The sequence below is a fragment of the Strigops habroptila genome, chromosome 9 (genome assembly GCF_004027225.2).
Source record: "Strigops habroptila isolate Jane chromosome 9, bStrHab1.2.pri, whole genome shotgun sequence".
In the NCBI taxonomy this organism is placed as follows: domain Eukaryota; kingdom Metazoa; phylum Chordata; class Aves; order Psittaciformes; family Psittacidae; genus Strigops; species Strigops habroptila.
In genome coordinates, this window is record NC_044285.2 from 16,379,303 (window position 1) to 16,405,486 (window position 26,184).

The 26,184-nt window shown below is 40.0% G+C and overlaps 1 protein-coding gene across 3 annotated transcripts in view; it reads right to left on the minus strand.

Moving 5' to 3' along the window:
* Positions 1–779: 779 nt before the first annotated feature.
* MTMR10 (myotubularin related protein 10) overlaps positions 780–26,184 on the minus strand; it is a 44,184-nt gene continuing 18,779 nt past the window's right edge. For 2 of the 3 annotated variants that reach the window (XM_030497968.1, XM_030497965.1), the window contains exons 3-16: positions 25,514–25,650; positions 24,344–24,416; positions 22,117–22,259; positions 14,709–14,799; positions 12,130–12,289; positions 11,613–11,700; positions 11,359–11,447; positions 9,832–9,962; positions 9,637–9,706; positions 9,371–9,441; positions 8,410–8,579; positions 6,684–6,854; positions 5,640–5,822; positions 780–5,112 (exon numbers count right to left, since the gene is read on the minus strand). In XM_030497968.1, coding sequence (XP_030353828.1) covers positions 4,513–5,112; positions 5,640–5,822; positions 6,684–6,854; positions 8,410–8,579; positions 9,371–9,441; positions 9,637–9,706; positions 9,832–9,962; positions 11,359–11,447; positions 11,613–11,700; positions 12,130–12,289; positions 14,709–14,799; positions 22,117–22,259; positions 24,344–24,416; positions 25,514–25,650 — 2,177 coding nt within the window. In that variant the 3' untranslated portion in view covers positions 780–4,512. Of the gene's footprint in view, positions 5,113–5,639; positions 5,823–6,683; positions 6,855–8,409; positions 8,580–9,370; positions 9,442–9,636; positions 9,707–9,831; positions 9,963–11,358; positions 11,448–11,612; positions 11,701–12,129; positions 12,290–14,708; positions 14,800–22,116; positions 22,260–24,343; positions 24,417–25,513; positions 25,651–25,771; positions 25,825–26,184 lie in introns of all 3 variants that reach the window. The other variant, XM_030497967.1, reaches the window with a different exon arrangement.

Sequence of the window (26,184 nt, forward strand, 5' to 3'; positions counted from 1 at the left end):
AAAAAGCTGCAGTCACACACCAAGAACATCCTCCACAACAAAGATTGGGCTGCATCGAGTCCTGTTGCCTGTGGAACCTGAGTTCATTATGTTGTCCAGGTTCCCTTGCAAGGTGAAAGTTACCTTTCCAGGATTGTCAGGACCAGCATTGTTCTCCAACTGTCCTCACTTTGTATTATGCACTTCAATTTGTCAGTTTAATATAAAAAAATACAGCTGGTCAATGATGGCATGGAGTAAGGCGTAACACTGTTTTAATGTGCTGCTCTGTATGAAAGGATAATGTATTTAACAGCCCCTTCAGTGTGAACATGTCTATTTCCTGTGTACAGGGGAAGTATTTCTGGTAGTAGACAGGAGTTGTTCAGTGCAAGACCACCGCACTCCTGTGCAACGTGTCATTGGTTATAGTCAGTTTTGCCCCACATAAATGGATGTGTTTCCTCATTCAGGAATAAGCCAGTCAACTGAAATGGAACCAAAAGGATGAGTTCTCTTTTAAGACACCAAAACCCTGTGGGTTTGGCTCAGCTTTAACACAAGGCCAACTCTCTGGAGTCTTCGTTCTCATACTAAGTTTTCCTGGTACCAGAAATTCTGCTTACCGTACAAACAGCAGACATTGTAATAGAACATAGTGTGAAATTAAGATCGTTTGCACAGCTTTTTTATGAATCCTCTTTCTACAGCACAGTGTTCCTGCTTTTCTTGGAAAAAATAAACAACCCCCCAACTGTTTTTTTTTGTTAGAGGAAGTGAAAAAATGGCCTGAAGTTCACTGTGGAAAGGTATGAACTTTTATTTAGTCTAATTTAATTCACATTCACAAGTCAGCATCAGGATTTTATAATCTTCCTGGCACTGCTACTTTACTCAATAAATCATTATCAGGCACAAAGGTTTTAGTTTTCAGTTGAAATAGTGAACTCTAAACCATCACAGCAACAGCATTAGGAACCTACTGCCTAGAGCGAGCTGAGGTACAGATTTCTGTCTCTTATGTTAGAGGCAAATTGAAGATTTTTGTCCTTTGCTTAAATGTTAGAAATTTTTTGGTCTTAATGTCTTTCCATCTGAGAGTTACCAAAACCTTTGCCCCACTTGCTACATTTTCATTAAAGATACAAGGCATTTGATATCAGAGTGGTATTGCAGGCAGCGCACAGTGAACACACGTGCAGGCCTGGGCATACATACACACACCAACACACAATTCGCAATGCATTTCTGGAATGAAAGCAGTGTCTCTGATGCATGGCAGAACATGGTGAAAAAAAGCTGCACTACCATGACAATGCAGTCTACAATTAGCTCTATCTTGCAGTAATTAATGACACTGGAGGGACACTTTAATCAGTGTTCTGTATCCCCCCACGTGGTTTACAGTGTAGTACAAAGGTCATGATAGAACAGCCAGTAACAGCCAAAATAGTGCACGTTTTCGACACACAGACAAAAAAGAGAAGCTTCTTAGTAGTTGTTCTACTCTTGCAACACCAGGATGGCATTAACAGTATGTAGCATTAAATGGTGAACAAAAATTACAATTTGAACACGTGTACATATATACACACATATATATATATACATTTGTGTGTCAGTACTCTGTACAGGGAAGTTAAAGATACATACTCACACACCAGAATTGCTTTTGAAAGTTATCACAGATCGGTTCAGAGCAGTCCCTAGTGACTATTGATAAGGCAACTGTGCAGATTGGAGAATTAACGTCTAGTACCTGTCTTTCAGTAAGTAAATTCAAAGAAGTCAAGCTGTTTAACTTCAGAGGAGGAGCACACACACAGGCACGGGCAGTGGCTCAGACTCTGGGAAGCAGGATCTGGTGCCCATTCCCAAAGCAAGGCAGACAGCTCCCCATCCTCCCTGTCCCCCCCAGCTTGTGGCCATCATGGCCTCTGCTCCTCAAACTCCTCTGTTTTTGAACTGTGTAAAATTTCTTTATAAGTCTATTATTTGGTAAATTGATATTTAGACAGGTTTTGTTTATTATAAAGGCATATTATTTTTATCCCCCTCCCATACTCTATATATAAAATACACAGACCATCTGCAGCATCTGTACACATCTTAGAACTGAAATGCAAAAAATGTCTGAAATCTCTTACAAAAGACAGTCCTGTTTCAATAGAGTACCCATTTCCCCCAAAGGGTACTAGCCTATGAACATTCATTTTATTTTTATATTCCACCAGCTGCTTGTGAGGAGTAGTTTATTTACACAGTTTTGGTACCTTTAAACCAAAGAAGTTTTAAGGAAGGGGGGGGAGGGGGAGAAGAAAAAGAGTCCATATTTTTAACTGTGATTTTAAAAAGAAAAAACTGGTACCAAAAGACACTGAGCACACACATTGAGGTCTTTTATGTCAAGTATCAGGCCAGGGAAAGCAGTAAGCTAATAGGGGGGGGGCGGGGGGTGTGTGTGTGTGTGTAAATCACAAAAGCAAACTAATACCAACAGTTCAATGATGACTTGAACAAGTAGGTGACTGCTCCAGCAAGCTTGTAAATGAACAACTGGTTTGTGGACCATTTTACATGCTCAGACCATCTTGCAGCATATTTAGGCAATTGAGGCAAATACATGGTTTTTCCTCGCAAACAGTTGATCAGAAGCAACGTGGCATTATGTTGTAACATATATGTGTGTGTGTCCACATGCAGATGTGCACACACAGCTGCTTTGCATAGAGAAGAATTTTGGGGGGTTGGTTGGTTAAAAAGGAAGTTGCTCCCTCCCCTTCCCCACGAACCTGCCGTTCACCCGCTGCCAAACCTGGTGCCCTTGCAGCTCTGCAGGGCAGGTTGCTTTTAGCCCCAGGGAAGCAGGGTCCTGCAGGCACTGGGCTTCTCTAGCACAAAGCTTGCACCTCTGTGGCCACTCCAGATGCACATCCTCTAAAATAAATACTTGAGCAATCTTAGCCGTCCAAAACCCACACTGCAGTTCAGGCTGCACTGCAGACCAGTCTGGGTTTACAAAGGAAGAGCCTTTTTTTTAACTCTAACATACTGTGTATTATCATCATACAGCCTCTCTGTTTCCCCCTGATAGCTGAGAATAGCTTCTAGTCTATCATGTAAGGCCTTCAGTGCCTTAACTTGTGAGTCAACACCTGAATGGAAGCTCAGTGTTGGTTCAATAGCATTTGTGCTTTACACAGAAATCAGGTAACACAAAATACAGCACTGCTGGTCCACCACTCCCCAGCATACTTTACACTCTTGCTTTTCTCCCTATGAAACTTGAGGGGTTTTTCTGGCATCGCATCCAGGGGAAAGGTATCATTTAAAAGGTTTTAGAGCAAAGAGGAGGCTGTTGGACTTACTTAATTCCCTCGAACAGTGTTTGCCCATTGCGTTGGCCATATGGACATGCATGTATGCAAAAAGAAGGCACCACCAACCACTCTTCACCAGCACCTGCTTACAAGTGACAACAGCTCCACTTGGAGCCTGTCCTCCTTCCTGGAACCCAACAGGGTTTCAGTATGAATTCTGCTGAAAGCAACTCCGTCCTACCACAAAATGAGGAGAGGGTCGGCAGGGATTTAATGTTCAGTATCGGAGGTGCTTATATAAAAAAAGAGCTTAACCTTTAAGAGGAAAAACCTGCTGAAGAAGCTGCCTTTCTGTTATTTCCAGAAAAGGGTAGGGGAAAGTGGGGGATGGAACAAAAACTTACCTTATCAACCCACTGTAAAAAGTTGGGGGGGAGAGTCATCAGCTGCATTAGAGTAACCTTGCTGCTGTCTCCTCCCAATTAAAGGCACTTCTAAAACTACTACAATACCAGATCTACAGTAAATGTTTTAAGGTTAACAGTGCATCGCCCTGAAGTTGATTCCTATAATCTAAAGTCAAGCTCATGAGAAAGACCACAAATCTGAGTAATTGTTAATGAATACATTTTGGGGAGAGAAAGAAAAGGGAGTACATAACCCCTGGATACCCACTGCATTAACACCTATGTAGGGTAGCCAAGCCACAGAATGTTAGTGGGTATGTATGTATGTATGTATGTCCACATGGAAGTGTTCTTCGTGAAGAGGCAATCTGATAAAATAGTCTGTTCCCAGGTTTCAGCTGTCAGTCTGTGTCCCCTGCACTGAACTCTCTGACCTGCCGAGCTGTTGACACTGCAGTCACATCAGTCACTATCTGGGAAGAAAGATCTGTTGAGCAGAACCCTCATGCATGACCACATCAAGCCCTTCTGTTAGCTAATGAAGCGCTCCACCGCTTAGAATGAGCCAAACCACAAAACCACAGAAGGAATTCAGGACCAGCAGCCCTAGCAGGTGAGAACTACTGAAGACAAACATGTGCGATCTGAAGCATGACTGCTTTGCTTTTAAATATCTGTGCAAAACTTACGTAATGTTTGTATATAAAAATTATTACAGCTTTCAATGCCGCATTTAGCAGTGTTAACTTAGAAAAGACAAAGTGATAGGCTCTATTTTCCCTACACCTTTAAACCATCACAACATCTCAGTCTTCATTTGCAAGCGTCTCAGTGGATAGCCAGATTTTGGCACCACTTAAAAATTTGCTTAAAGGTGTTCCCAGAATGCTCCGTCTGCAGAGGTTCCCTACAGGAGAAAATGGGAATGAGGAGGAGAGAAAGTCTGGGGCCCCAGAGGTGTCATTTAAACTATTTGCTCTGAAGTACATCCTGCTTTGATCCAGTTCCAAGCAGCTGCTGTGCAAAGAAGAGTTGCTTTTGTACTGCCGAAGATTCCGGTTTAACATGTCTACCTCATCTGCCAGCAAAGACACTTTATGGAAAGCAGTGATGGAGCCACCACGATTAATCTGGGCCTCAGGAACCCAGCGGAAGTAGCACAGTTTCCACAGTTTTATTTGTGTTCCAGAGACACGGGGTAGGATCACGCCGTGCAAATCAACAGGCTTTGCAAACCAGTCTCTGAAGTACTGTTCCATACTGCCAGTCGGACTCTCTGTGTGCTGGAGAAAGTCCGGTTTCAGTTTTAGTATCAGAGAATTTCTTCTTGGAAGGAACTCTTGCTCACTGATGATGCCATTCTTTAATGCTGGGGGTGCACCTCGCAATGTGGAGCTGTAGTTTTTCTGCAGAAAACAAACACTGGTAATTCTCCAGGTTTATGCTCACTGGGATAGCAGATTTCCCTGAGCTGCTAGGATCCAGAGAAATGATGCGACCTTTCAACAGTTCTGAGCCTGAGTCACTACTGCAGGGCTCACGGGGCAAACAGTGGGCCCACCAGTGGCCTCTGCATAGAAATACATCTGTTTTCGAGACTTTCTAAAACAATGAATCATCGAATTGATCAGTGTTCACTGAAAAAACTGACAATCCTGGGGGGAAAACGTGGCACACCAGCACTTTTCCATAGGTGAAAGAATGCAAACATTGGCAATGATCTCAGCTGTATCAGAATACATCTTGGAACACATGGCTCAACAGTTTACATCTTTACTTCCACAGAAAATCATTTCTTTAGGCTGGGAAGCTAAGAGAATTAATGCTCCTAGTGCTAAACTGAGGGTGTGCAACACTATAGAACTGTAAATGTCTGAGCATTATGGTTAAGCACAGAAACACTCCAGTCAAAGGCAGACATCACTATAGTTACCTTTGAGCGTTTAAAAGTCTTCACGGCTCCATTCTGTACACAAGGTGCACTCTTTCCAATGTACAGAGGGTTGTGGAAGAGCAGGCGATCCCTGTTTGTAAACTGAAGAGACCAGTCCCAAACACAAGGAAATCTGAGGCCTTTCTCATCACCCAGCTGAATATTTTTGCTTATGGCAAACTCCTGCAAGAAGTTAACATTCAGGCATGTTAAAATCAAAGAAAACAGGCTTATTCACAGATCTTAATTATAAAGCAGTGCATAACTGCTGGGCAAAGAAGAGCAGGGATATAATGTAGAGGTGGCTGCCAGAGAAAATGGCTGTACCCTGGTTTTCATTTGAGCAATGCAGAGGCAGGACTAATGCTTACTGAGCAATTTTTACTTTTCAATGATACTAAATTTTGTTTACTCTGAACCCCCAAACTCTTGTTTCAAGAATAACACTAGCAGTCCCCCAGTGCTCTCTTTCTTTGTAAGGCAGCTACCTACAACTCTCAAGGGAAAATAGTGAACAAAATAATTAAGTTTTCATTTTATCAGCCATCAAAAGTTTTCTACACGCAGTTCTGATAAACTCCAGTTTCCAAAACAAAGTGTTCAGTTTTCCACACACCTTCAATGTGCATTACTATCTGAACTTCACACAGTCTTTTTCAACTATTGAAACAATTATGTCAAGAGATTTCAGTGTCTGCTGAAGCATGAAATGCTATTTATTGCATATCGTTCTACTTCATCAGTCCCAGATGCAAATCTGTTTCCTAGGGGAGTACAAATAACAATGTACAGTAACAACACTTTTCTGGTAAAGAGGAAAAAACTTCTGCAGACTTTCTTCTTGAATAGTTAGTTACTGTCTATGCAAAGATCACCTGAAAGTTCATTCTGAGTATATTGACCTGGGGAGCTGAGTATTTTGCCCTGAACAGTCTGACATTTTGGAAAAGGCACAGGAATAGCAGTTAGTAGAGAGGACGTTATTTCCAGAAGGGCATGCTGAAGTCCCCTGTTTCAAAAGGAGGTGTAACTCTTCCTACTCACAGTGCTTTCCTTTACTCGCTGATGAGGACAGTTGAAGAGGAAAGTGCCAAACAGTGATACACGTGCGCTGTCGTACAGTACAGTCAAGTAAATTTCGGAAAACTCGAAGGCTGCTGGGTATTGTTCTAGCAGCTGCCAAACACAGTCAAGAAACATCAAGAACAAAGGAGACTGGGGAAAGAAACAGAGAACTGTTAGATTTAGCTGAAGCTTTTCCCAAGTCACACTGATTTCTTTGCCATTAGTGCTCCATTAGGGTATTCAGCTATTCCTCTGGTACGTTCCTCAACAGAGTAAGCTAGTTGGAGTACTGTATTTTTTTAGGATTTTATGCACCTGTAATACCCTGTTATTTCTGTTTAGCCACTCTCACAAGCACCCATGTCATCTGGCTTCCCCTCGGTTACCTTCCAACAGCTTTCCCTTCTCTAAGAAGCCCGTCAGTTCTTTCCTGGGCTCTCTTCCTGCTCAAGTAGCTGCAAAAGTGTTTTCTGCCATCTCTTTTCATCCCTCAGTTTCCACATTAGTGCTGTATGGGCCTTCCTTCTTCTTAGCCTTATTTTCTTGATGTATATACTTCCTTCTTGTTTGACATGACTGGAGAGCTTACAATTCAACCATGTTAACTTCTCACTACACTTTTTAGCTCTTTCCACAGTGGCCCATCAATGGCAAAAGACTAAGCTATCATTTATATAAAGCTTTAGAAATATTCTCCTCTTCCCCATTTCACTCTCCTGTATATCCTTTCCTAGGGTCAAAGTCCTGCTTTCTCATTATCCCTCCCTTCGTATTTCAGTTTCTTCACCCCTTCATTTGTTTTCTCTGCTTAGTGCTGTGTCCTCAGTCTATCTGTTACCTCCACTCTCTGGGGATATTGCTTGTCTTTTTCTCTCTCTTTGTTTTTTGACTCTTCGGTACTGTCCCTGAAGAAGACTGCTGACCTGAGCTCCTCTAGTCTTCCAACTGCAATTACAAGCCTCTCCTTTGCAATGAAGAGGCCGAATAAGATTAGCTGGAAATACTGAAAATCAAGCAAGGTGCTACCCTCTATTCCTCTGCTTGGCAGCTGTGTTGTGTATCAGTTCCTAAGGCTGCAGTGCTTGTCTATCAATCAATCAGCTTGGTACTTTGAGAAGTACTGCACATTGATATGGTTTCACATTCAAAAGAACCAGCGATGAAGCATTGGAACAGGCTGCTCAGGGCAGTGGTGGAATCACCATCCCTGGAAGTGCTGGCAAACCATTTAGGTGAGGCCGTGAGTGCCACAGCTTAGTGGTGGACTTGGCAGTGCTGGGGAACGGTTGGGCTTGACTATCTTAAAGGTCTTTTCCAACCAAGTTGGTTCTATGATTCTGTATAACAGATTCCTTTGGTAAAACAAAGCAAACCACCACCTCCAACCCCACTCCTTACCCCCTTCTGTTTCAATTTGAAATATGCTAGCATTTGTAACAGTGGGACCCTTTCATGAGCAACACTGAAACAACATAAAAAACCAACAACACTGGATTGCACCTGGTGCTGCACTGATTCTCACTTGCCTACAGAGGACAAAGAAAATAGATCTTTATCCTGAACAAAGACTCATTTTCTCTGACATCAGTTTCATGAGATTTTAAAGTATTAAAAAATACTTTTACTTCAGCTTTCTGTGTGAATAAATGTTCAGGCCAGTATTAACCAGGTACTGTTACCACATACAAACACAATTCCTTTTTACCTCTTTGTCAGATCTCTTTAAGTGGTTACACCTATCTAAAAACTGATATCCTGCCATGACCCATTCCTTCTGTATTAGGCTTTGAAATCCAACAATTGTTCGAAAATAGGGATCCAGCATGACTTGAATGAGCGAAGCAGCAAGACAGCTCAGGTCCCGGCCCTCTTCCTCTGTGAATAACATACACAGTGCATGAAATACATAAGGCATAGATGCATGTACACACAATTAGATGTCAAAAGAGCAAAAAGTGGCAACTAGGTCCAGTGTTTTTCTTTCAGTTTCTTTCAAAACATGCTTTGTGTTGCTGTAATTGGTTCCTGCAGCATCCAGCACAGCAGCGCTTTCATCAGGAACAAAATACCCACCAAACGCCTGGTACTTAAACCAAAATGCACTGACAAGGAGGGTGTTCATGTTGCTGGAAATTGTCAAGAGCATTTCCACCCTGAAGCAGTTTTTGGAAGGCCATTCTGTGGGCAGAGTGAGCTACAGCAGCTGAGCGGCTCTTGTGAAAATGACAGAAATCACAGTTTTCTGATCACCACAGGAGGAAGTTTTTCAGTGTCTTTTTTCTTCTGGAACATCCTTTTGCACTTACACAACAGCAGCCACTGCCAGAGAAATACTCCTGCATATAGGAGCTCTGAGTGAAACTGATATTGCTTATGCAGGGAGCATTAGCCTGATTAATAGAGAATAAAAGTTCACCCTAAAGTTTTGATTCTATCACACCATTATCAGAATAAAACCCACGAACTGACATATTCCCTTGATGCTATGGACTAGACTATAGTTCAGATGCATAACAAAACGCTTTTCCTTTCTAGTTTCTCAAATGCCCAAACCATTTAGAAGTGATGAGGTTTACCTATAAAGGTTACAGCTGATGTTCTCTAAATGTGATTATCTACATTATTGTACTAATGCAAACAATTACAGCATGCTATGGTTGTGTTACCTTGTAGAACTACAGAAACATGCTTGCACTCCATCATATATACAAGCTCAGCAGAATGTTTAAGAAAGGATCTAGACAGAAAAAGAAAGTGATACAACAGTTAGTGCAACAGAGTCACACTCTAAAGGAAAAACTGTCTGGGATATCTAGATTTGCCTCACTCGTATGTTAAAACAGAGAATCCTTCAACTGATTCACTGCTTATTTACGTTGCTGAAAGTTTTTCACATCTTGTTAACCATCATCAATTTATTCATGGTACAAACCTAATGTACTCTAACCAGTGAGTATTTTCCAGTGAGGATAGCCACTTCTCTTCAGTTTCTTCAAAAGGCTCTGCAACAAGGAAAGTAATTACATTGCAGAACAACTTCAAACATCTATTCCTGTCAGCCAGAACTATTAGAATTTGTTGTATTTCAAGAAAATAACCACCATGAAAGGAGGACAGTCCTGCATACCATTAACACACAGCTGTTTGAGTTTGACATGTGCAGCCTGGATTTCCTGGATGTTGGGGAGACTCTTGTCCAGATCAGATTTATAAACGTCACTTCTCAGGGGATGGCTTCGAGTTATCGCATTACAAATCCTAAGAAAGAAAAAAGAATCAGCCAGTTTATTATTGGAGAGGAAATACACCATCTTTCAAGAAACATGCCACAGGCTTTAGCTGCAAACAACTGAAACTACATAAAACATGCACCTTATTTATTTTCTAGTTTGTATTCAGGAGGTACATTGCTCCTGCCACAAAGCTTTTGACTCACATATTTTTAGTATCTGCTAGTTATAGAACATAAAAATGGAAATACTGGGTCATTAAAACAACACGTTTGGGAAATGAAAATCTTATGCTGACTCACAGTTAACTAGCTCTATTCAGGTTTTAATTTTCCACAATTTTTAATAAGACTTATGTATGCTAGACAAACAGAACACATATAAAGTTTATAAAGCCAGGAAATCTGACAGGGCTTCAAATAAACTCATTGCTCCAGCCTAACACACACAATGCAAGTCTTTGTACTATTACAAAAACTCATCCTACAAATTAAACCAAAGGACAAAGAATACCCAGCTAGTAAACTACTTATGCAAGGTTCTAGATGCATTCACCTTTCATCAAGAACAACGAATGAGAAATATCTCCCAGAAATACTCTGCATTGTGGCACTACGTCTATAAAACTGTATTTCGCAATGCCAAAAATGAACGGAATAGTTTTTACTGTATCTTAGAATCACAGAATCGTTTGGGTTGGAAAGGACCTTAAGATCATCCAGTTCCAACCCCCCTGCCGTGGGCAGGGACTCCTCAGACTAGACCATGTCGCCAAGGCTCTGTCCAACCTGGCCTTGAACACTGCCAGGGATGGAGCATTTACCGCTTCTTTGGGCAGCCTGTTCCAGTGCCTCGCCACCCTCACAGTAAAGAACTTCTTCCTTGTATCTAACCTGAACTTCCCCTGTTTAAGTTTAAACCCATCACCCCTTGTCCTGTCACTACAGTCCCTGATGAAGAGTCCCTCTCCAGTATCCCTGTAGGCCCTTTCAGACACTGGAAGCTGCTCTGAGGTCTCCACGCAGCTTCTCTTCTCCAGGCTCAACAGCCCCAAGTTTCTCAGCCTTAGTTCATACGGGAGGTGCTCCAGGCCCTTATCATCAGAAAGTCTGCACCAACATAAGTCATACTACAGTAACATCAAAAGACTGTCTGATCCCTTTATCAGTATATTCTGTCACTTGAATGACAGCCTGCCTGAAAGATAAACATCCCTTACAATTTGAAAAATTACACAGGATTTGACACTAAAGTGGACCTTAAACAGAAATTGTGCCAGAACTATACTCAAAGAAGTTTCTCAAAAGCCAACGCACTACAGCGTTACGAAGCAAGTATCCCCTCAATAACTATTTGCTGCTGTGTGTTACACAGTGACCACTTGTGTTGTTACACGTCTGATTAAAGAATAACATAACTATTACCTTTGATCAATTCTTCTTTGTTGCAAAACATCTTTAATGTTGGCCATCCTAACAAGGGCACTCCCGTTAGGATGATTCCAGGACCATAACTAATATGGGGAAAAAAGCACAAAAGAAACAAAACAATGCAGGTTAGTGTTATTCCATAGACATTGTTTTCTTAACACTACACACAAAGCTATGTTAATTGGCAGACATGTAAGATAATATTGCACATCAACCAAGGACAGTAACAGAATAAAGACTACACTTACTGGCATTCGTCTCCCAATAAAAGAGTAGGAGTATAGCTTAAGGTCTTGATCTGCTAAAGAAGATGGAACCACAAAATATTCTGGAAGGCTTGGGGAAAAAACAGGATACAAAAGGTTACTTTTCCCTATGTATTTTATCAGTTTTTCTCTTGTGGCAATGCTGCCTTACCAACTCTGGTAAACTGTAACATGCCAGCCCCTAATAACGCAGCGCTAACTGGTTGTCCCATGTGTCTGCATGATCTTACATAGCATTGGTACAGCTCAGATCTACCTGTTTAGAAATGTGCGTGCTTCAGAGGGAAGCACAAAAGCATGAAAGCAACAGATGCCAAAACAGACCATTTCCTTCAATGACAACACTTGCAGGATCTTCCAAATAAGGGCCTCTCCAGAGAGCGGCACATTCAAGGGGTGAAGTGCACAGTTAGGTAGAACGGAAGGTTTGGTAGAGGAGACAGGAAAAGACAGTGTAATTGCCTTCTTTTCTTCTACTTGTGTTATAAGAGAAACTTACCAAGTAGATATCATATAACCTTCATTGACTGAACAAACTCTCCACTCTGATGCACCTGTCCTTTTGATTTCTCTATCCCAATCAGAGTAAGTTTCAAACAAAGGTGTCTGCTGACCACTGGCACCACCACCTCCTGGATCTATTCCATTCACCTTCTTTGCTAGGAAAAGAAAATTCATCAATGCGCATTTTAAAAAAAGAGAAAAATAAATTATCAAACTCTTCGCCTTCCTAATGACAAGAATGAGCCACCAGCATCAGGACTACCATTACCTACTTGTGTACTACAACAGGTCAGTGATTGAATGACACTTGGTGATACATGAAGACATAAGGTTATTTTTTCCTGCACTTTCAACAGAGAAGCAACATAAAACTCGTACGTTGTGCTGCTTGATAGAGAGCAAGACACACTACACCCAGGAACAACTGTTATCTTCAGTCACAGGATTTCTCTCTTCAATATGCCACAATTAGCAATGTTTTAAAACATGAATCCTTTATAGGCTAACCTTTAATGAGGGACCTTGTGAAGAAAGCAAAATAAAAATTCTATCATTTCAACAGCTTTAAAGGAATGCTGTGCTAACAGTAAATAAAATCATTTGAAGGCCAGGTTAAAATATATCTGTGGGGTTTTATATATATATGTATTTATCCACACAGAAAGATGGCCTACCATTTTGTGGCTAGGGCCCAAGAAAAGATTCTATAGTCTGTTGCTAATACTGAAGGGTCTCCTTTGCTGGTTGTTCTTTATGTGCCAAGGAGGCAGCCTGTATCTTGACACTTGGAAGTAAATTTTTAGATAAAAGTGAAATAAACTGGGACTCAACCCTACTACCTCCCCCATGAAAGCTCCGAGCTTTAGCAAGAGCCTGTACGGATGTAAGTGCCTGCCCAAACAAAGCAGAATATGGCTTTATAGCTTTACTGTCACCTCAGTGATGGTGTAGTTTCTACTTTCTGTATCTATCAACTTCATTCTTGCACCAATACTCAGACTGTTATGTTTTTCAGAAGAAAACTGGACTGAAGTCAGACTGAAGTAGTTGTTCAAAGACAGTATACAGAGAAATTTGATAACTGCCCCAAAATGTTGTAATTTCACTGTTCAGTGGCAGGATATATAATTATCAAATATAGCCTGGAAAAAAATGATGTACATACACACCAGAGCAACGCAGGCTCTTTATGCTCCTTGAGAAGCGCAAAGACAGTATTTCAACTTTTACTTTACTGGGACTAGCAGGGATAGAGCCATAAAAGCAGTGCTGGAATTGTGAAAGCAGAGCCAGAGATCTATGCTACAAACACCAGGGTTCACAACAACAAAAAAACCCAAGCCAAACCAAAAGTATTTCAAACTCTTTTCTCCAGCAACTGCAGCACAGCAGAACAACTATCTTTTGCCATTCCAGTCTGCTGCTCCAGAGGAACAGTGTTTTTTACCCACCTTATGTCATTCTTCCACTAGGTATTTTTCCATACAGCAAATGGTATTTTAAGGACAGGGTAAAGGCAACTTTGTGACAGACTAACATTTTGTTCACACTCCACTTTAACATTTTATTTTATAATTTTATCTGCAGATGGGCTTCCTCCCTAGTACTTTATAATGCTAAGGTATATGGACCTTAATAACTGCCCAAGTTCTATCAGGTAAGAAATTATGTGTGTAATTATGTGTGCAACATAGAGCCACATGCACACTTGGTCTTGTGCATGCACAGGGCAGTCATGTAGGCACCTGCATGAAAAACATGCATTTTTGTGCAAATTTGAAGGCCTGAGCTCATAATTCCACAACATTCAAATTCTGTAACAGGCAGATGAGCTATTTCTAATGCCAGCTGCTGAGGAAGTATTTCAGCACCACAGAACTCCATAAATGGCACTTGCACTATTTGGAGGCTTGTTACACTAGAACTGATGGGTTTCAGCTGTGTATTGGCTGGGGAACACTAAGCAGTGACCGCACAGCATTACACTAGAAATCAAGTTCCAAAGGCATCTTTTTCAGGCTTACCTAACTGACAAGGTTCAGTTGGAGATTGGCCTTGAGCAGAGAGGGTGTGCTCCAACTCAGCGGGGGTGGTGGAGGTTTTGAGTGGGAAGAACTGCCTAGTAAGCCTCTAGGAAAGAAGGTATGGAGTCCCAAGTTGCACAAATCCTCCTGCAATACCACCAGAAGAGAAACTTATTCCCAAAAGAAGGGCAGGTGAACAAGCCTGCCTGATGGGAGATTAGCTAGGTACCTAGAGTACCAATATAGACATACAATAGGAGGATCGAAGCGTGAATTGAGAAATATGAGTATTCATGCTGACATAAGTGCTGACATAGGTAGTTTTGTTTTGTTTCAGACAGGAAAGACATTTCTTTTGATTTTGGTCATTAATGTCTATCACAGTGAGTGACTTATAAGCAAAAGTAAGAGGTTGGGTGGAGGACAAGCCAATTTCATTACCCCTGGAGAAAGCCTCAAATGCTTTTTGCCACTGCTTCTAGATGGAAGTTTTACTTAAGTTACATATCATGAAATAGGAAAAATATTATCAAAATACTTTCATACTTACCTGGATTATGATATATTTCCCCAACATACTCAAATGCAAAGAGAAGCTGAAGATCTGTTGGCTGAGAATAATGGGCTATTGCAAGGCACACCTAGGAAAGAAACATTTATTACTGTTATTTACAGACATAAAATTTATTGCCCTTAATTACGACAGCATGAAATATGCAAAGCAAATGTTAAAAATCAGTCTTCTGATTCTTTATTTCCATATTTTGAGGAGTGAATTCTATAGTTAAACATACTCATATTTTTCAAGAGACCATTACTGTAATCATAGTAGGCAAGTTCATGACCACCTATCAAGAGTGATTAACTGATAAGGCTGGACTAAGTTTTTGCAAGAAAGGTCAGACTGTTAACAGGCATCCCTAAACATGCTTCTGTATCAACAGAGACAAGCAAGGACTTGGAGCTACTGTGCTGTGCCTGCCCACCTGCCCAGAGAAGTAAGAAGGAGAACAGAAAAAGAGCGGAGCACAACACACAGGTGGTGAGCACACTGCAGCAAAATATCATTTGTAATTGGTCCTTTGATAATTTTTCTTTATTTTTAATAAAAAGTACTTATCAATGTAGCATAAGAACATCAGAATGGCCATACCGAATCAGTTCAGAAGGCCCAACCTAGCACCCTTCCTGACAGCAGCTATCAACTGATGCTTAGTCCCTGAGCAATTTTTTTACCCTAAGAGGGTAAAAACAAAGCATATAATGACATATTACCAGAATATTTTTTAACAGTCCATCATAGTTCAGGCACTTCCTGAACTAACATCTGGTATCAGTAGTCAACAACATTAGACAGATAGTTCTTCTACAAAGTTGTCAGCTGAGCCAGGAGGTTTTTGAAGGGCAACTTCCCTTTACAAAAGCCCTGTTGGTTCTTCCCTAAAGTATCATATTTAACCAAAATTTGTATCCAATTACTGTTTTTAAATCTTTTCCACCCATTGCCCCATATAGGCATCAGGCTTACCAATCTGTGCTACCAAAACTAAACCTTCAAAAACTCCTGTCCTTGGAAGGGACAACAAAAGGTTGTTCTCAGGAAGACTTCCAGGACCTATGTCAATCCTGCATCTCATTAAGTTCTATTCCAAAATTATTATGAGTGTTGATGAATATAAATAAAAAGAACTTTGGTAATAACAGCATTTCCCCAAAGTTGCTTGGAAATAAGTAATTCAGAGTAGGAAATGTTTTCTTTACATTATACACTTGTAGTTTGTCAGCTGAATGACAGGCCAAAGATTCTCCATCACTGTTCAATTTCAATAAAAAGTGAGTTTTTGGGGTCCTTTTGCCAAGTGTGGAGGATCTGCAGTTAATTAAACATGCCAGTAATCACCCCCTTCCAAGTCCCCAGCTGATCTTGAGAACTGAAACATCAGCCAAACTTTCTGAGGGTAGGAAGATGTCAGCTTGATCATATTCTGGCCTGGCCCTTGTAGGTTCTGTCCCAGATGACTGGATTTCATCCACAAAAGAAACCCACCCATAACTTCTAGATGCCTACAGGTTTATAGCAAGCTCCAACACCGTCTCTGGCAATCTGATGCATTAATCAGGTTTAATCAGGCTGAGTCACAAGCCCTGCCCTGGGAAGGGAAAGTCAGCAGAGATTTAAAATGAGAGAGAGATGCAGCCTCAGAACAGCAGAGATTAACTTGGGGCACAAGGAAGAGTCTTGCCTAAGTCTCTGTATTCTTTGCAATGGTCTCGGGACCAGCATCACACAGGCAACTGGCTTTCTACTAGTATAATTGTTCATTTTGGTAAGAACCTTAAGATTATTAAAATTAAAGAGTGCAGCACATGGTTTAGGATTAGATACTATACTTCAAATACAGTCAAGCTTTGCTAGCCTTTGTCTCTTTAACTGTGGTTATTCACTAATAAACACAAAAGATTTGACAAAAAAGCTCTAGTATCTAGAAGAATCAAATTCAGGGAGAAAAAAAACCCCAACTTGCAAGTAGAGATTCACACTTATTCTCAAACTGTTAGGACTTGATTTTTGTCAGGACTTTCCCTTTTTACTAAAATATGCCTACCTTATCTCTAAAGGAAGTATTTAATAAAAAGGAGGTTATAAAATGCAAAATTCTATTCTACTTGTTCAGATGCAGAAATTCCACATGACAAAGTTTTTAATTAGGGACAAAGACACAGTACAAGTTCACATTATCACTTCCTAATTTTTTTCCTTCTCATTTTCTTTCTTCCCTTCAACTCCCTGACTTTTTATATTTGGCAACAGCTTGGCACCATTTATTCACTGTTCAGCAGTTTTGGATATTTATTTTTTCTACAAGAAATTGTTTTCTGTCAGTGAAGGAAAGTTTTCTTGTTGTCATGGACATAAAAGACAGACTTGCAAGACACAGCTGAAGGAACGCTACTACTGGTAGCACTGTGCCACAGGAAAAAACAACTTGAGAGCTCACTTATGCTGAGTTCCGCATGGATAAAGTTATTGTACTTTTACTAGCTTGTATACAACATATATGGCATTATGGAACTTTTGCCATATTTTTATTTACTTTGGCTTTTGCTGAGGACATTCCTCACTATTTATAAGCCCAGTGGTGACTGTGGACTAACTTGAGTTGAAAGGGGTTTTTCACAAACACTGCCCAACAAAAAAATTCCTACCGAGTCTTAGAAGAACAGTTGCTTTAACTTTTCTCCCACTTTCAGTTCTACAATGAAAGTACAAAGGAAAGTAGAGGACAGGGCATTTCCAGGGGTGGGACAGCACCCCCCCAGAAAACTCAAACAGTAAATGTGTCACTGGGAAATAGCCTAGCATGGCTTCTCAAATGAACAGTTATAAGCTCATTTCCAAGATCTGGTAAAACTTTTCATAACTACCATGGAGTAACTAGAAGCCATGCACATTTTACTACATCTTGTGATTTCAGTGCACAAATCATAGCTATTCCATAATACTCGCTGCTTCTAATAGACTTATTTTGCCTATCATTCACAATGAAATGAAATGGAAATCTCTGTACATACGCATTTTGACTTCCATTTTTCTGTGTAACTTTTCACTTGAGTAACTAACAGAGCTACTCCTCACCTTCATTTGTGGGAGTGAAGGATGAAAGCCTTTTACTATACTGATCTACTCTCAAGGCTTGAAGATGAACCGCAAGATGCTAAAAAATTCTGTTGTGCTGCCAAATAACACAATACAAATACAGTATAGCCTATTTCTAAAAGCAGCAGCTGAAATCTATGTCATTTGCTTGCCACATTTGAGAAAGAGTACGTGTGTGCTGTGTTGAGGAGTAAAATTGGGTGGAGAATGGTAAGCAGTCAGATCCAGTTCCCAAAAGGCATGAGACCAGAGCTGTGCTTTTGAACCCAGCAGTTGAAAAATGCTCTTAGGTGTTCCACAGTGCAGACATTACCCAACACCAGGTATTGCATGACTGGAACGGTCCACCTGTAGATTACAATACAGGCACAGCACCTCTATTTCTGTTACTAAAAAAAAAAAACAACACACTTATCCTGCTACTGTCTTCATTTTTACCTTTTAGACAAATTCCACTCGTACATACACAAGTATTAGACATACTAATTTTTGGTTTATTACTCACTAAACCCGTGTAGTAGTTTTATTGTCTGAAACTTTCAAAAGACAAGCACATTCCACAGATCGCAGCAGATTATCACCGTAAGTAGAAAGCTCTTAAACTGGAAGGCAAACACGTTTTACAGGAAATGTTCTCATATCAAACTGAAAAATGTTTGGTATTCTTGCCAATCTGCAATTGTGTAAAGCTGAAGATATTTAGGCTCAGTCAAATAACAAGAGAATAGGCTGCTTGTTGGAAAGTTCATTTATTAAAAGCAGAAAACACAATGGCTGTAATTATTTCATAGTACAAAGGCCATTTCCCTGTGTCAGTGTCCCCTATTCAACCCCCATCTGAGAAAAATAAATCGTACTTTCAGGGCAAGCCCTCCTCTTCTCCAACAGGAATTTTCACAAAGGACAAGCGCTTCAAAATATTGCTAATGCCCTTGGAAAAGAGTTCTGAACAGTCATATTTAAGATGTGCTAAGTTAGCATAGCCCTGCACTTCACCTCCTTCCCCAAGCCAGGCTACCTGGCCTATGAACTCACTGGAAGGATACCATTTTCCACTTCCTCCCACACCCATCTGGCTTTCCTTCCTTTGGAGACTCTCTAGCTTTATTTCAGACACAAAACAGAATTAAACTGCTAAGTAATGATGACTGCAATTTTCCATTCCCTCTGTTATTCCTTTACTCCTGCCTCCCAAATATCCATTAATAAAAACGAGGAAAAAAATATTTACTTGACTGATTAACGTTGAGACAGTATTTCATCAGCAAGGAAGCTGAGAATGCTCCATCCCTGGCAGTGTTCAAGGCCAGGCTGGATGGAGTCTTGGGTGATACGGTTTAGTGCGAGGTGTCCCTGTCCACGGCAGGGAGGTTGGAACTAGATGATCTTAAGGTCCTTTCCAACCCTAACTATTCTATGATTCTGTGTATCGGCTGCAACTAATGCTGAAGGTATTTTTCTAATAGAACTGATTTTTAAGCTTCTCCATAATAATTTACCTCAAAATATACTAATTCACCTCAAATTTCCATGTGTTCTTCCAATTTGTTTCTGCTTAAAGGTAGTGAAAAACACCTGTGAAAGTTCTACCAATATCACCCATGCATCATCTCTATATGCCATCACATCAGGCTGTCCACATCTGAAGCCTGACTGCTTTCAAACTTGGATCCTTCTTTTCACACTCACTACCAAAAAGAGACTCAGAATACTCTGTTCTGGTAAGACAGCTTAATTAATAAGAGTTATTCCCTCTTATGCCCTGTTAAGCAAATGCAGATACTTCCTTACGAACAGGTTATGTTTTCTTTGCCAACACTGATTTATGTGACCGAATGCTGCTATTTCATTACATTCAAGGAACTCTGCATAAAACAAAATACTTAACTGTATAAAGGTACCATTTGTCAAAACTATTCCATACATTTTAAAGCTCATTTTTAAGTAGTAATTACTAAGTGTACTGGTTTTATTTCTTTAATCTTCGCTCTAAGCGGAACATTTGCTAGCAACTGGCAACAAGTCAGAGACATTGATACTCCATAGTTTGAAGTGTCTATTTTAGTAGGTAGATATTTCATTTTGACCTATCAGTGCTTCATTCATAGGATGATACTCCTCTGCATTACCAGGACAACATTTAGTTAGAAATCTCCCTGCTGTGTGTATTTATGTAAAGTTAAAGGAAGCTATTTATGATTTATAAAGAACTAAAATGCAGGTCTCTTGCATTACAGAAGAGAGACTGTAATGTTCTCTGTAACATCACCTTCCCTTCTGCTTATTGTAAGAACAACAAGTGAAAAACTACAATATACTCTTGGTCAGGAGACTGTGCTAGCACACTTGGCCTAAGAGAAGAGCAGGAATTCCCTCCCATCAGAACTCAGGAGGCCTGATCACCTTCCTTTGTTTTTAGACATCAGGACAACCTTGCTAATATGTACTGCTCTGAAGGGCAGAAGCAGAAACCAAAAAAAATCTTTCACAGTGTGGTGCTGGCATGCCATTTAAATGCCAGAAGGAACAAATTAACTCCAGTCAATAACTTTGTAAGACCATTCTAGTTGTGTTCACCAGCATTCCAAAATAATTTATAACCCAGATAGAAGAAACCTGATCCAAGGACTCATGGTTTTAGACATTTATACTTTAGTGCTACCAGAACAATGTTATTACGGAAAGATTAGGTTAACAGAACTTTATTTCCCCTCAGTAGAAGTGTGCTCTGTGATATACCCCCACAAAGCTGCAGTAACCTATTTGATGCATCAAAACTGCAACAGCAGCCACACAGCTGATAGGACAATTTGTACAAGTTTTCTTCCACTCCTCCGGTGAGTGCATTCTGCTATTGGATAATGGCAACTCTTGGTCACCACCAGCACTATCTTTATAACCACACAGATTCAGATCCTCTGGATCTCTAGAACTAGCTGTTCTTCCTTTCAAAAGAAATCACGTTTGACCATGTAATTATAAATGTATGAAGCAAGCACCTTCAGAAAAAGGCTTCACTTTTTGCTCTTGCGTAAGTAAATGCAGCACAAAAAGTGTTAATGAGATGCTGAGTTTATGCTTTCCTCCTCCAGGCTAATCACTCTTCTTAGCTGTGACAGCCAATTAGAAACAGTTGCTATAAAGATATTGCAGCAGACAGGGTGCTCCAGGGAGATTTCAGAGAAGCTGTAAAAGGGGAACTGACTGCTGAAAGATTGCCAAACGTGAAAGGTTAGAAACAGTAAAGGCAGCAGGCAGGAGGGAACCTAGAAAAGCAGCAAGGAAAGAACAGTCTGCTTCATCACCAGCCTTTGGCCCATGGACCTTTATCAGAGGGTAAAAGGTAAAGCAGTGATGAACTGCTTCAGTTACAGTTACTCAGATGATAACTGCAAACAGACTTACATCTGGGCAGATGGCTCTTAGGACTTACAGAGTTAAGCTCAAACTTTATCCTACGGAGAAGGGGAATTCTTAAGCTCTGTGAGCAGACTGGGTCATTCCTTACAAAACAACTGCTGTGCCATGCCTGGCCCCCTCCTGGTGCCATGGGGATCAGAGGAGCTGCAACTCAAATAACCTATGGCACTGACCCAGAACAAGGAAGCTGGTGGGCTAACGTTATGCAGGCTAATCATCTCCGATTAGCACAAACTTACCTGGACCTTACCAGGTTAAATAACACTGTACGATTTTGTTGAAACTTACAACAGCAAGTGTTAGAACTGGGAAGGAATGACATTCCTAGGAATGTACAGACAGAAGTAATTCCTCTTGTCCAGAGGTATGCAAGTCTTTTCTGAGAAAGTGTTGAGAAAGAGCACATAGTTTTATGTAGATTAGACAAACTGGTCACTGGAGAGCTCGTGGAGAACTTGCCTTGTGAAGCAAAGAAGGGCGTATGTAAGATAGTACACTTTACCTGTGGGTACATTAAGCTTATGACTTTCAGAAAAATGTGTAATGCTTCAAACATTTTCCATAAACATGTAACCATCTGTTGCACAGCTGCAATGCAGTCTTTAAAAAGATTTGTTTCATAAATTATTAATTTTTAAAAGTACAACAGATGACAAGAAATGTTTATCTTACATGAACAGAAACCGTTAACACATCACACTACGCTTTTTAACTACTAATTCTGACTCTAAATCTAGATATTCTCCTCTAACAGAATGTGATTAATTTGCAATTCTTCCCTCCTACCTCTCTATCAAAACTTTAACCAAAATGTTCTTATTAGCACAGCTGTTGCCTTTAGTCATTGCAAGTAGCAAGATTTCATAAGAAGATATAATACCTTTTTTGCGCTTTCGGGACCCGCTTCATCAAAACGAAATCTGACAATACGGAAGTCTTTGCAATAAATTATTAATTCAGTTGGATTAAATTTAAGTTTTTGGTTGGGACCAAGGACCTTCTGCTTCCTCTTGGTGTCATTCACTGCAAAGAAAAGACAAAGTTATTGGGCTGTGTTTTGTAAGTATACAACACAGACCTGGCTCAAAAAGATACAGTAATGCTGTTACCAGCAGTTTTTCATGTAATAGTATATTTATATTGAGGTAGAAAAAAAATCTATAGGTCCTCCTGTTGATCAACCTTCTTTCAAACTATATACTATTTCCTGTATGGTCACATTACTTTTGTCTATCAACAACTTCACGAGCAGGGGAATAAGCAGTATTCCCAAGAGCTCCCAGCCAGGTAACTGGGTACACTGCAGTGCCCTTCCATACACAGTAATTGGCACATATGCTGATTTTTCTGTTTTACTTGCATGTATAAACAAACTGGAGTTAAGACTAAGATTAACTCCCTATTTCTTACATAAAACTCAAGAATGTAAGTATAGTAAATTGCCAGCTGGTCTAGACCTGCATAGACAGGCTGTGTCTCTTGGCCTCTGTGTTTCCTTTTCAAACAGAGAAAGTTAAAGTATAAGAAGTAAGCATCACAGAAGCCAGAGATTTTATTTGTGGTAACTAGAAAAACTGGGGCACATAGTTGTTGAGTGATTAACATAGCTGCCTGGCTGCAGGTATCTTCTGAGTTAAACTGAACTACTTCCACTGAACTCAAGACAAGTGTTTTAGGTCACCTCCAACTATTCACCTTCAATATAACAACCATCGAGCAACCTCTTCTGCAGTGTGGGTAAAAACCTCCTCTTAATTCCTGCTAGTAAAAGCTTATGCTTCACTAAATTTAGGGTAAACCTGCATAACAGAGGAACAAAGAACAATCTCAAGTGTGTGGCAGGAAATACTGCACTCTCCCTCTGAAGAGCTTCAAACCTCTCTGGAAAAGCTAAACAGAAAGGGTTCCTAGAGAACTTTTACCATTCTTCTATGAAACGGCAAATACTCATGCTATCTGAGTTTGGGAAAACATGCACAAGAGAGTAACCTACAATCTGCCAGCCCTTGAGTTTCAAAGTAAAAGCTATCTGTAGTCCTTTCCCATTTAGGAACAACACATATCATGTGAGAGAGGACATAATTAATAAAAGAATTATTTGAGGCTGGCTGGCTGGCTTCTCCCCATTTAGCAGAATTTGTTACATGAGCATTTGTATGAGATGTTACAGAAGACTGCAACTCCCCATTTATAAACATCTCTACATAAAAACTGTCATTCTACCTGGTATTTTTGAAAAGGGGCAACAAACGTGGGCCAGTGCAAGACCACGTAACAGGTCAATAGCACCTCTTCATTTAGAAAAAGGCATTTGTTCATAATGCTCTTCCTCAGATATACATGAATCTTTTCCCAGCCATTACAACCAGCTACCAGAGTGGGAATAATGACTGGATAACTTTGGCCACTGAAAACTAATAACTACCTACAGTCAGAAAACCAAGTAGTTAACAGCCCATGCCATAATCAAGACTTGAAAAATTATCAGTTACATGAAATTCTTCAATTACAAGATGAAACATATTCTTCCTAACGAACAGGTGAACCTAAAGTACCCACCAAAAACTGCATCTTCAGAAGAAGTCTTTTATAAGTTATTTCTTCAAATAATTGTAAATTCAAATAATTTAAATCCAAATAATTACAAATTGTAATTTGTAGATTTTTGAGGACCAGTAGCTACTAGCTTGCTAAGAACTAGACAAGATGAAAAACTTGAGCAGCTATGTGTGAATTGTGTAAGTGACGTGCTTCTGGCAATCTAGTGTACTTAAATGGAAGAGATTCAAATTCTTGAATATAAAAAAGTTGCTAACAAAATTTTGTACCACTATAACAAGTGTCTACCCTAGAATACCTGTTAATTCAGTACTGCAGTTAAATTTAAAACCAATATAAAGACCCAAATAAACATCTCCTGTATGGCATCTCAGGTTTTATTCATCTAAGACTTACATCCTAATTTTAAACAAACCAAATTCTTCAAATCGGGGAAGATTAATGACATAAAACCTTAAGCACCAACAATTCTGCACAACCTAACAAGCAGTTAACGGTTTTGAACTAAGTTTAGAGCCTGTCATTATACTTAACTATTTTTGACATACCTGTGACAATCTGCTCAATGCATGTTAGTGGGACATCGTGTTCACCAAGGAGGAGGTTTTTATAATGGAATTTCTGAAACACATGAACTCAGAGCCATTAATTGCAGTCCTTCAGTTCACAACTTTGAAGAAACTATGATAAAAATCAGGCATGCCTAGACTTTTCTGACATGTACCACCCTTGCCTATTTGCAGGCAATTACAGGTTGTGGAAACAGCTCTCTTGTGCTGGTGAATTGCACACCAAACTGTTTAGAAACCCCAGTGGGGCATGCAAAATAACCCCACAACCTGCACTGAACTTACCAGCCTCAAAAATCTCTGGTAGAAGTTCCATACAAGCTGAAGTGTAAAATATGTATATATAATACAAAAAAATCTCCAACTATTATTGTAACCAAAGAAGAGGAAAAAAAAAATAAGAATTCAGCTTTCAGAAATGTTTATCAACTACTTCATGTCAAAAATTCATTTTTTTAGTAGCTTTGGTCTAACTTACTAACCATTACTGAATAAGCACCTATCTACTTTCAGAGCTTTACACATGCCTGGTTAATGGAGTGTTTCTTTTAAAAGCCCCAAATGAAAGTGAAAACTGTACTGAAAATACCATACAGCTCACAACTTGGAAATCCAAACAGCACTGTATGCTCTGCTGTTGCTGATCGAGGCTTTGAATGGCACATGTTCTGCTTTGACAAAGGCTTGGTCTGTTTCTCCCCTGTTCTCATTGCTTTATCTAAAATGAAAACTCGTTTCATGGTTACTTTGTCCTCTTGTCAGTAATGCCAACGGAACTTGGACTCATTAAAGGCTTTGCTGATACGATGCTTGTCTATATGGAACATTTGCCATATAAAAAACATGTTCCTCCTTAAAGAAGGCAATTCCTGCTTTGCCTTTTGTAAAACCACTTCCTAATGAAGCCTCCATACAAATGGAGGCAGAGCTGGCTCCATACCAAACTTCCACTGTTCTGATACTCTCAATGAAGGGATGGAATAGCAACACCTTCAGAACAAGACAGTGGAACCTCATTCCTTTACCCTGCTTTCTTTTAGAAGACATCGTATTTTTATCAGACATGGGACAGATTCACTGTGTTCTAATTCAATCCATTTTACCTATCACATTTGTTGTCATGATGTAGTAATACGAGTAATAACAAACCTGTAGTGGCATTGGGTCATCCGTAATGAAGGAAATCTTGAAGTTAGTGCAAACCAGTTTGCCCCACAGGTCATACTGACTTGTATCTGTTGCAATGCATTTTCTCACAAAATTTACTTCATTTACCACAATTTCACCTAAAGCAGAAAAAGAGGAGGGGGAAAAAAAAAAATAAAATTAAAATGAGAAGCCTTTATAAATCTTGTAGGTACAGCAATTTTAAACCTGTAGTACCAAAACACCTCCTTAACCCTTTACCTGTTTCATGTTATACACCTCTTCCAGGTAAACCTGGAGTTTAACCAACACCACTCAGGGGTGGGAAAAGAAAAGTATCATTCCCCAAACAGACAATATGGTGCAGTAGTTAAAAACAAAAATAATAATAAACAAACCCCCACAACAAACCACCCAACCCCACAACCTCCACACGCCATTTTCCTTACAGCCAGAGAACAAAATCTGCAATTCTTCACTATTGCAAATTGATGCGTTTGGAAACTACTGTCCTTCAAACAAAGGCATATCCTCACGTACTTCAGCTAGTATTCACTTTGAAAACTCAAATCAGCGGCTATTGTTAAGTACTTTTGAGAGTTTTATGAACTTCAGGAATTCAGAATAATCAGCCCACATCTGATTTCACATTTATAAACAGATTTTTAAGGTGA